Source organism: Neoarius graeffei, chromosome 5 (genome assembly GCF_027579695.1).
Source record: "Neoarius graeffei isolate fNeoGra1 chromosome 5, fNeoGra1.pri, whole genome shotgun sequence".
Lineage (NCBI taxonomy): Eukaryota > Metazoa > Chordata > Actinopteri > Siluriformes > Ariidae > Neoarius > Neoarius graeffei.
In genome coordinates this window covers 96,697,755-96,709,749 of record NC_083573.1, presented here as the reverse complement: position 1 = coordinate 96,709,749, position 11,995 = coordinate 96,697,755, and the positions used below count along the sequence as shown (strand labels likewise).

At 42.6% G+C, this 11,995-nt stretch overlaps 1 protein-coding gene across 2 annotated transcripts in view; it reads left to right on the top strand.

Moving 5' to 3' along the window:
- The first annotated feature begins 4,247 nt into the window (after positions 1-4,247).
- acbd5a (acyl-CoA binding domain containing 5a) overlaps positions 4,248-11,995 on the top strand; it is a 76,498-nt gene continuing 68,750 nt past the window's right edge. Inside the window, exons 1-2 of one of the 2 annotated variants that reach the window (XM_060922541.1) lie at positions 4,248-4,314; positions 4,659-4,777. In XM_060922541.1, coding sequence (XP_060778524.1) covers positions 4,696-4,777 — 82 coding nt within the window. In that variant the 5' untranslated portion in view covers positions 4,248-4,314; positions 4,659-4,695. Of the gene's footprint in view, positions 4,315-4,658; positions 4,778-11,995 lie in introns of those variants that run through there. The other variant, XM_060922542.1, reaches the window with a different exon arrangement.

Sequence of the window (11,995 nt, the reverse complement as noted above, 5' to 3'; positions counted from 1 at the left end):
AGCAGAGTTTCTGGAGCATCACATTTGTGGGGTCGATTAAATGCTCAAAATGGCCAGAAAAATGTCTTGACTATATTTTCTATTCATTTTACAACTGATGGTGGTAAATAAAAGTGTGACTTTTCATGGAAAACACAAAATCGTCTGGTGGGTGACCCCAAACTTTTGAACAGGAGTGTATCTCGTCGGTTATTTAAAAATGGCGACCTTTCACAGTCTTGCTATTGTTGTTGGTCTTAACAACTCCGCCCCCCCCCGCTGATGTAAGCGGTTCTTTCCTCTGGCCCAGCAAAGAGCTGGTGCTACCCTGGAACCGGTTTTTCTGGCCCCAGAGCCAGTTCTTTGTCAGTGGAAACAGAAAACCTGGTTCCAAACTAAGCACTGGCCCCGAACCAGCCCTGGAACTGCTTTGGTGGAAAAGGGGCATGTAATTACTGCAGCTCTGTACATCCAGCCACTTGGGGTGCATAAGCGTACTCTTGGTGCCGGTCCCAACCCTGGATAAATCGGGGAGGGTTGCATCAAGAAGGGCATCCGGCATAAAACTGTGCCAAATCTACAACCCCGATTCCAAAAAAGTTGGGACAAAGTACAAATTGTAAATAAAAACGGAATGCAATAATTTACAAATCTCAAAAACTGATATTGTCTTCACAATAGAACATAGACAACATATCAAATGTCGAAAGTGAGACATTTTGAAATTTCATGCCAAATATTGGCTCATTTGAAATTTCATGACAGCAACACATCTCAAAAAAGTTGGGACAGGGGCAATAAGAGGCTGGAAAAGTTAAAGGTACAAAAAAGGAACAGCTGGAGGACCAAATTGCAACTCATTAGGTCAATTGGCAATAGGTCATTAACATGACTGGGTATAAAAAGAGCATCTTGGAGTGGCAGCAGCTCTCAGAAGTAAAGATGGGAAGAGGATCACCAATCCCCCTAAGGCCAAGTTTACATTAGACCGTATCTGTCTCGTTTTCTTCGTGGATGCACTGTCCGTTTACATTAAAACGCCTGGAAACGCCGGGAAACGGGAATCTGCCAGGGTCCACGTATTCAATCCAGATCGTGTCTGGTCCGGTGCTGTGTAAACATTGAGAATACGCGGATACACTGTGCTGAGCTCTAGCTGGCGTCGTCATTGGACAACGTCACTGTGACATCCACCTTCCTGATTCGCTGGCGTTGGTCATGTGACGCGACTGCTGAAAAACGGCGCGGACTTCCGCCTTGTATCACCTTTCATTAAAGAGTATAAAAGTATGAAAATACTGCAAATACTGATGCAAATACTGCCCACTGTGTAGTTATGACTGTCTTTAGGCTTGCCATTCTTCCACTTGCAAGTGGTAAGTGACGCGCATGCCCGACATGCACTGAGATCACACACACAGCGGCTCAGTCCCGAATCACTGCTCGTGCGCTCCACTCGCGCGCTCTGTGAGCTGCGCAGGGCCGGAGTGCGCACCCTCCAGAGGGCACTCGCTGTTCAGGGCGGAGTGATTTGGAGCGCAGGATGCCTGCGGAGCCGAGCGTATCCGTGTATTGGCGTTGCTATGTGCAGGCGAATCGTGTATTGGCGTTGCTGTGTGCATGCTAATCGTTTTAAAAACGTTAATCTGATGATCCGCTGATACGGTCTAATGTAAACCCCACCTAATTCTGCGCCGACAAATAGTGGAGCAATATCAGAAAGGAGTTCGACAGTGTAAAATTGCAAAGAGTTTGAACATATCATCATCTACAGTGCATAATATCATCAAAAGATTCAGAGAATCTGGAAGAATCTCTGTGCGTAAGGGTCAAGGCCGGAAAACCATACTGGGTGCCCGTGATCTTCGGGCCCTTAGACGGCACTGCATCACATACAGGCATGCTTCTGTATTGGAAATCACAAAATGGGCTCAGGAATATTTCCAGAGAACATCATCTGTGAACACAATTCACCGTGCCATCCGCCGTTGCCAGCTAAAACTCTATAGTTCAAAGAAGAAGCCGTATCTAAACATGATCCAGAAGCGCAGACGTCTTCTCTGGGCCAAGGCTCATTTAAAATGGACTGTGGCAAAGTGGAAAACTGTTCTGTGGTCAGACGAATCAAAATGTGAAGTTCTTTATGGAAATCAGGGACGCCGTGTCATTCGGACTAAAGAGGAGAAGGACGACCCAAGTTGTTATCAGCACTCAGTTCAGAAGCCTGCATCTCTGATGGTATGGGGTTGCATTAGTGCGTGTGGCATGGGCAGCTTACACATCTGGAAAGACACCATCAATGCTGAAAGGTATATCCAGGTTCTAGAGCAACATATGCTCCCATCCAGACGACGTCTCTTTCAGGGAAGACCGTGCATTTTCCAACATGACAATGCCAAACCACATACTGCATCAATTACAGCATCATGGCTGTGTAGAAGAAGGGTCCGGGTACTGAACTGGCCAGCCTGCAGTCCAGATCTTTCACCCATAGAAAACATTTGGCGCATCATAAAACGGAAGATACGACAAAAAAGACCTAAGACAGTTGAGCAACTAGAATCCTACATTAGACAAGAATGGGTTAACATTCCTATCCCTAAACTTGAGCAACTTGTCTCCTCAGTCCCCAGACGTTTACAGACTGTTGTAAAGAGAAAAGGGGATGTCTCACAGTGGGAAACATGGCCTTGTCCCAGCTTTTTTGAGATGTGTTGTTGTCATGAAATTTAAAATCCCCTAATTTTTCTCTTTAAATGATACATTTTCTCACTTTAAACATTTGATATGTCATCTATGTTCTATTCTGAATAAAATATGGAATTTTGAAATTTCCACATCATTGCATTCCGTTTTTATTTACAATTTGTACTTTTGTCCCAACTTTTTTGGAATCGGGGTTGTAACATGCAAATTGAAATAAATATGATGATATAAATTTAAAAATATTTTAAGGTGTGTGTAAGTAGATAGATAGATATAAATATAATAAAATACATAAACGTGTGTATTTATTGCTTTATTTGTTTGATATTCTAAAGCCACACATAATACTAGCGTACTAACTAGTATACATCACCATAGCAGGCGCACTATTCCTGACATACTGTATAGTACGGTAGTATACAAGATTGGTCATTGCCATGGCGTGCAGCGACACCCGGAAGTAAATTGTCCAAACGTATTTAATTTTCTTAAATATACCGTTTTAAAAACAATTTACGGTTGTTTCACTTTGATTTATAATTACACGCATGTATTTATTTGTTTGTTTATCATATGCATTCCTTTATTTTAAAAATAATTTGATGTTGCGAGGTTTGAGTTCTCACTACGCATACTAACTTACGAACTAGTATACAGCCCCACAACTCGCGCACTATTTCTGACATACTATATAGTACGGTAGTATACGAGTATGGGCGCATGGTGACACCCGGAAGTAAATCGCCTAAATTAATTTTCAGGGGATTTTTATTTTTTTATTTTTTGTTTGTTTCACAACTTGCTTACAAAGAAATAAAATCATTACAAAGAAGTGTATGTTGTTTAGTTTAGCTCGCGAATAAGTTGTTAAGAAGGTAGAAGAAGAGAACCGGAAGTTCCGGATAACAGGACGCAATCTGATTTGTCCAAATGGAGCAGAGTTGAAAACAGATTGGTTGATTATTCACCTTCACATTTTTAGTGTTTAAATACAATATCCAAATACAATAATGTAGCTATAATATATATATATTTCTTAAAATCCAATTCTTAAATGGGTGAATTCAGTAACCGAAAATGGCGACAATTTATTGATAACATTTTAATAAAAATAACAACCAAGCCTAAAAAGCATAAAATTTTAGATGTATATTTTGCGTACCTGATATCATACGACTGAATTATAAACCTAGGTGAATAAAAACACATCATAAAAACGTTATGAGTAGAAAGAAAGGCATGTCGGGATATGTAGTTTTCCGACATTTCCTTGAATCCAGTCGCAGGAACAATTTTCTACTTCCGGGAGTGACGCAGCTAATTGTAGCGTCTGGTAAAGTTTATGAAATATTATAATTATACAGTAAAAATCATTAATGAATGTTTTTGCACGATTTGGAACACTTGGACGGTTTGTAGGGCAACGAGTAAAGCCGAGGTCCAGACTACACTTCCTGTTTAGCAGGACCTTTGCGCGGTGCATTGTGGTACTTGTAGTTCTTTAAGTCAATGCTGCTTCGTCTGTTTGTGTGTAAGAGAACTACAATTCCCAGCTGCTTTGTTGAGCTGTCATTAGGGTTTTCATCCCAAGTTCAGGTCGCCTTGTTTATCGCAGGTGCGAAACAAATGGTAAGAGATTGAGTTGGTGTTTGTTTTATTGGCATTTATTATTCATTAACTGTTTTGTTGTTTATGTTGAATTCGGGTTGAGAGAGAAAAAGTGTGTGGCATGTCGCCATGTTTGGTGTGTCGTTAAGGACAATAGGGAGATGCTTTTGTTGTATGTAGGATATAAACATGCTTATAACCATGGAAACAACTGACATAAATAATATTAATATGAATATTGAAATAATATGCAACTTCACAGGCAGTGCTGTAATGAATAACCGGCTTTACATGTCTCCTCCTGACAGCATCTCTTGTTAAAACTTGCTGAAACCCCAGCTCTTCTCCTGTTCTTCTCTCTCCAGGTTTAATTTAGCAATCTGTTCATTTTTGATAAGAGCCATGATGGAGGATGAAACCAGATCCATCCATGAGCAAAGGTTTGACGCTGCGGTCAAAGTGATCCAGAATTTACCTGCAAATGGTGAGTCAGGTACACAGTAAACCTTCATTATATCGTATAAGTTTGTGAACCCTTTAGAGTTTTCTATAATTCTGCATAAATATGACCGAAAACATCATCAGATTTTCACACGAGTCCTAAAAGTAGATAAAGAGAACCCAGTTAAACAAATGAGACAAAAATATTATAGTCAGGTGTTTTCAATCAATGGGATGACGATCAGGTGTGAGTGGGCACCTTGTTTTATTTAAAGAACAGGGATCTATCAAAGTCTGATCTTCACAACACGTTTGTGGAAGTGTATCAGAAAAAGCGTTGTTGATGCTCATCAGGCTGGAAAAGGTTACAAAAACATCTCTAAAGAGTTTGGACTCCACCAATCCACAGTCAGACAGATTGTGTACAAATGGAGGAAATTCAAGACCATTGTTACCCTCCCCAGGAGTGGTCGACCAACAAAAATCACTCCAAGAGCAAGGCGTGTAATAGTCGGCGAGGTCACAAAGGACCCCAGGGTAACTTCTAAGCAACTGAAGGCCTCTCTCATATTGGCTAATGTTAATGTTCATGAGTCCACCATCAGGAGAACACTGAACAACAATGGTGTGCATGGCAGGATTGCAAGGAGAAAGCCACTGCTCTCCAAAAAGAACATTGCTGCTCATCTGCAGTTTGCTAAACATCACGTGGACAAGCCAGAAGGCTATTGGAAAAATGTTTTGTGGACGGATGAGACCAAAATAGAACTTTTTGGTTTAAATGAGAAGCGTTATGTTTGGAGAAAGGAAAACACTGCATTCCAGCATAAGAACCTTATCCCATCTGTGAAACATGGTGGTGGTAGTATCATGGTTTGGGCCTGTTTTGCTGCATCTGGGCCAGGATGGCTTGCCATCATTGATGGAACAATGAATTCTGAATTATACCAGCGAATTCTAAAGGAAAATGTCAGGACATCTGTCCATGAACTGAGGCTACAGCCACACGACAACGGCAACGAGATTTTTTTTTTAGCGGGTAAAAAAAATATCACGTCCACATGGGCAACGGATCAGTAAAATATCAGGTACGTATGGCAACGCAACGCTTGCTGAAAACGATGCAATACACATGCCACACCTCTACGTGCGCTGTAAGACGGTCCCATCGGAGACACCAGAACAATAGAAGAAGTAGGACGCATGCGCATAAACCCCTTCTTCTGTTGTTACGAATGATGCGCGCGAGAGTGCTGCTTGTTCTAGTCATGTGGTTGTGACGTCATCGTAAACAAATCCGTTCTACTCATCCAGACGACTTTGCAACGGCACCGTTGCCAGATTTTTCCACTCTGGAAACTGTTCTCAAAAAATATCGTTGTGGGGCACCCAAAACGCCGGTGCCGTGTGGACCGAGGCCGAAACGATAAAAAATTTTATCAGATTCACCTGAATCCGTTGCCGTGTGGACAGGGCTTGAATCTCAAGAGAAGGTGGGTCATGCAGCAAGACAACGACCCTAAGCACACAAGTCGTTCTACCAAAGAATGGTTAAAGAAGAGTAAAGTTAATGTTTTGGAATGGCCAAGCCAAAGTCAAAGTTGTGGAAGGACCCGAAGCGAGCAGTTCATGTGAGGAAACCCACCAACATCCCAGAGTTGAAGCTGTTCTGTATGGAGGAATGGGCTAAAATTCCTCCAAGCCGGTGTGCAGGACTGATCAACAGTTACCGCAAACGTTTAGTTGCAGTTATTGCTGCACAAGGGGGTCACACCAGATACTGAAAGCAAAGGTTCATATACTTTTGCCACTCACAGATATGTAATATTGGATCATTTTCCTCAATAAATAAATGACCGAGTATAATATTTTTGTCTCATTTGTTTAACTGCGTTCTCTTTATCTACTTTTAGGACTTGTGTGAAAATCTGATGATGTTTTAGGTCATATTTATGCAGAAATATAGAAAATTCTAAAGGGTTCACAAACTTTCAAGCACCACTGTACCTGCATTCCAGATGTTGATTCAGGCTCTGTGAGGGACTCTGATCAGTGCACACGCTTATTTTTTTGCTCCAGACTCACCTCATGCCATAGACAGGGTTATCAGGTCAGCTGAACCTTATTTATCTGAAACGATTCACATTTTCCATCCAGTTCCTCTCTCAGAGCGTATCCTCCAATACGAACATCCAAGAAATAAATTCTTTCACCAGATTATGACGCGTCATGTTCAAGATGAAAGAAATCACCTTGATAATCTTTTATGGTATTAAACGTGACCTCAAGTCCAGTGAAAGCCTGATTAGTTTTGTTATAAGAGATCCGCTGTCTGCACGACGCTCTCTGATTGCTGATGACTCTCAGCATGTTTCTGTAATTTGTCACACTTGTAAAATTTTCATCTGACTCACTTTCGTGCAGAATAATATATCACACCAAGGTCTTGGAGAACGAGCATGATTTAATTTCATATACAGTGCCCTGCAAAAGTATTCATCCCCCTTGGTGTTTGTCCTGTTTTGTCGCATTACAAGCTGGAATTAAAATGGATTTTTGGAGGGTTAGCAACATTTGATTTACACAACATGCCCACAACTTTAAAGGTGCAAGTAGTGTGTTTTATTGTGACACAAAAAATAAGATGGAAAACCCCCCAGAAATCTGGAGTGTGTATAGGTATTCACCCCCCAAAGTCAATACTTTGTAGAGCCACCTTTTGCTACAATTACAGCTGCAAGTCTCTTGGGGTATGTCTCTATTAGCTTAGCACATCTAACCACTGGGATTGTTGCCCATTCCTCAAGGAAAAACTGCTCCAACTCCTTCAAGCTAGATGGGTTGTGTTGGTGTACAGCAATCTTCAAGTTATGCCACAAATTCTCAATTGGATTAAGGTCTGGGCTTTGATTAGGACATTCCAAGACATTTCAATGTTTCCCTTTAAACCACTCCAGTGTAGCTTTAGCAGTATGTTTAGGGTCATTGTCCTGCTGGAACGTGAACCTTCATCCCAGTCTCAAACCTCTGTCCGACTCAAACAGGTTTTCCTCCAGAATTGCCTTGTGTTTAGTGCCATCCATCTTTCCTTCAGTCCTGACCAGCTTTCCTGTCCCTGCAGATGAAAAACATCCCCACAGCATGATGCTGCCACCACCATGCTTCACTGTAGGAATGGCGTTCTCAGGGTGTTGGGTTTGTGCCACACATGGCATTTCCCATGATCGCCAAAAAGAGCAATTTTTAGTCTCATTTGACCAGAGAATGTTCTTCCATGTGTTTGTGGAGTCTGCCACATGCTGTTGGACAAACTCCCAAATGTGTTTTCTTCAGCAATGGCTTTTTCTTTCTGGCCACTCTTCCATAAAGCCCCGCTCTGTGGAGTGTACAGCTTAAAGTGGTCCTATGGACAGATACTCCCATCTCCACTGTGGATCTTTGCAGCTCCTTCAGTGTTATCTTTGGTGTCTTTGTTGCGTCTCTGATTAATGCCCTCCTTGCCCGGTCTGTGAGTTTTGGTGGGCGGGGCCTTCTCTTGTCAGGTTCGTAGTGGTGCCAGATTCTTTCCATTTTGCTATAATGGATTTAATGGTGCGCCGTGGGATATTCAAAGTTTGGGATATTTTTTATAACCCAACCCTGATCTATACTTCTCCACAACTTTGTCTCTGACCTGTTTGGAGGCTCCTTGGTTTTCATGTTACTTGCTTAGTAGTGTTGCAGAGTCAGGGTCCTTCCAGAACAGGTTGATTTATACAGACATCATGGCTACGTTCACACTGCGGGCTGAAGTGACTCAAATCCGATCTTTTCGCCCATATGTGACCTGTATCCGATCTTTTATTGACAATATGAACGACACAGATCCGATTTTTTTCAAATCCGACCCAGGCCGTTTGGATATGTGGTCCTAATTCCGATTCCTATCCGCTCTTTTCATATGCGACTTCAGTCTGAACCGCCAGGTCGCATTCATCCGACTTACACGTCATCAACAAGCCACAAACGTCACTATTCTGCGCTGAAGTAGGCGGCGGGTCTCTCAAAAAAAGTTACAACAACATGGCGCATAATCACGGGCGCAGATAGAGGGTGGGACTCGTCCCACCCAGATTTAAATTCACCTCGTTCGTTCCCCCCCACTTATAGGGAGGAAAAAACGTCTATGCTGTCTTTCTTTGCATAAGGCAAACCTCACGGAAAAATCAAAAGACTAATTACCATTCAGTTTATTGAGGTGCACAGCAGTACATACATAGTTGCAACAACTCACATAAAACAAAGACTGATATTCGGTTGGTTGAGCTGCGCAGACTGCACAGGTTGCGAGCTCGAGCTTGGTTGCTATGGTAACCCACAACAAGTTTGACAGGCATATCGGGGTTGGGGTTGGTTTGCTGGCAGCTTTGTCACCCCCAGTTTTTTGTCCCCCCCCAGTTCAAAAAACGTATCTGCGCCCCTGCGCATGACATCAATGCGAGGGACGCTTCGGGCTGTGAAGGTTCTGAATCTTCTCAATGGAAGGACGCAGAGGTTAGGGAGCTGATTTCCATTTGGGGGGATACAGCTATTCAAGCTAGATTGGATGAGTCATACCGCAACCGGGCGGTTTTACTTCCGTAAACACTGGCCATGCTCACTGCGTGTGACGTCGTCGTATCCTGCAATGCGCATGCGGAACACTTTTAGGTTGCTTTTCGTTCATACTGAGGATCACATACAAGTCGCATATATTTGTTAATGTGAACGACCTCACAAAAAAATCGGATTTCACAAAAAAATTGGAATTGAGCATTAAGCCTTGCAGTGTGAACGTAGCGTTAGGCACGTATAAAGAAATGCTGTCGACAATTTAAAAATGGCTTAAAAATAATGAAGTGAAATGTTCCAATGTTAAAAAAATATATATTATAAACAGTAAGCTGTAATAAATGAAACAAAGTCAGTATCTGGTGTGAGACGACCCTCTGCTTTAAAAAAAAAAAAAATAGTAGTCTGAGGTCCAGCGAGTGCAGTTTGATACGGAACTGAGCTGTAGGTTTTACTGAGAATGTTCCAGAAGCAGCCACAGTTCTTCTGGACACTTTGACTGTCACACTCGCTTCATTTTGCACCAAAACCCAGCAGCCTTCATTATGTTTTCTGTTTTAATCTGAATAAAGAGTGCTCTCTTATGGAATATGCTGCTCAGACATATTACAAACATTTTATTTTTTTCTGTAACAGAAATTAATCACAGTAAGCCGGGAGTTGATAAAACAATGAACATTATAAAGATGAAAATAATCTGAAGAATAAAGTGCCGTGCTGGTGCAAGCCCAGGGAAAGGTCACTCTGTGTAATTTAATCTGAACCTCTTTAAAAATTCATGAATGGAAGTTCTGTTCCTTTCTTTGAACTTAAGACGAGTTTGGAACATAAACCGATCATCGTTGTATCTCGTCACGCCACTGGTGTCGTTTGCGTCCATCAGGTCCGAGTCAGAGTAAGTGGGTCCCAGTGGGCCTCTACAGAGGATGTGGTCCACGGTCTGTAGCAGGGGTGGGCAATTATTTTTTCCATGGGGCCACATGAGAAACCGAAGATTTTGTGGAGGGCCGGACCAAAAGGCTGAACTAAATCCTGCATAATATTAATTGTATTTCTTTATATAAAGCAGTAAATAACTGTTTTTACAAGCTGGTAAGAGTATGGAAAAAACGAGGTTGCTTTACAAAAAATGTCATTTATTCAATCAAATTTCCCAAACAATGGTTAACAAACTGTGAACGTTTGTACCTTTTTTTTTTTTTTTTAGTCACATTCACCCCAAAACACAATAAAGACATCACAATATTGTCTTTCTACTCCAAATATCAAGCAAGATACATCATATTATAATAATGATGCCCACATTTGTAGTCTAATCACCTCATTTGGTGTTTTTCGGATCTGCTGTCCGCAAACTAAACACACGGCTTCATCTCTGACTTCAGTAAGGCCAAGTTTACATTAGACCGTATCTGTCTCGTTTTCTTCGCGGATGCACTGTCCGTTTACATTAAAACGCCTGGAAACGCCGGGAAACGGGAATCCGCCAGCGTCCACGTATTCAATCCAGATCGTGTCTGGTCCGGTGCTGTGTAAACATTGAGAATACACGGATACGCTGTGCTGAGCTCTAGCTGGCGTCGTCATTGGACAACGTCACTGTGACATCCACCTTCCTGATTCGCTGGCGTTGGTCATGTGACGCGACTGCTGAAAAGCGGCGCGGACTTCCGCCTTGTATCACCTTTCATTAAAGAGTATAAAAGTATGAAAATACTGCAAATACTGATGCAAATACTGCCCATTGTGTAGTTATGATTGTCTTTAGGCTTGCCATCCTTCCACTTGCAAGTGGTAAGTGACGCGCATGCCCGACATGCACTGGGATCACACACACAGCGGCTCAGTCCCGAATCACTGCTCGTGTGCTTCACTCGCGCGCTCTGTGAGCTGCGCAGGGCCGGAGTGCGCACCCTCCAGAGGGCACTCGCTGTTCAGGGCGGAGTGATTTGGAGCGCAGGATGCCTGCGGAGCCGAGCGTATCCGTGCATTGGTGTTGCTGTGTGCACGCAAATCGTGTATTGGTGTTGCTGTGTGCACACTAATCGTTTTAAAAAGGTTAATCTGATGATCCGCTGATACGGTCTAATGTAAACCCCACCTAAATAAATACTTAGCAGTCCATGTTTTGTTGAAAGCCCTGCATTCGGCATCTACCTTTCTTCTTTTTGCGGACATTTTGGGGGCTAAAGTCTTCCTGTGACCTGCTCGCAGCAACGTCGATTCGGTGTAGGTATCAGATCTACAGATCGGCTCGGGCTCCGGCGCCTGCTGGTGACGTCACACTACGTGATTGGCTGGACCGTTTGAAGGATGACGTACAAGTTTGTGGTTGGTCTGGACAAATTACGGAAGTAGTTATCGCGGGATTAGGTTTCGTGGGATTTCATGTCATGTTCATGTCGGGCGCATTGCGTTTTTGTTGAACACAACTTCAAAATAAAAGCAATGCACATTCAGTCAATGCATGAGGTAAAATTAGAAAATATGTTTTTGTAATTTCTAATTAACCTTACGCGGGCCGGTCAGAATGAACCAAAAGGCTGGATGCGGCCCACGGGCCGTAAAATGCCCAGGTCTGGTCTGTAGGGTCTCAGCACTGCTGATGAATCCCATGGAGAAGGTCTCCAGTTTTTCCTGCTTCTGCTCTTGATCTATTCGGGTTACTCAG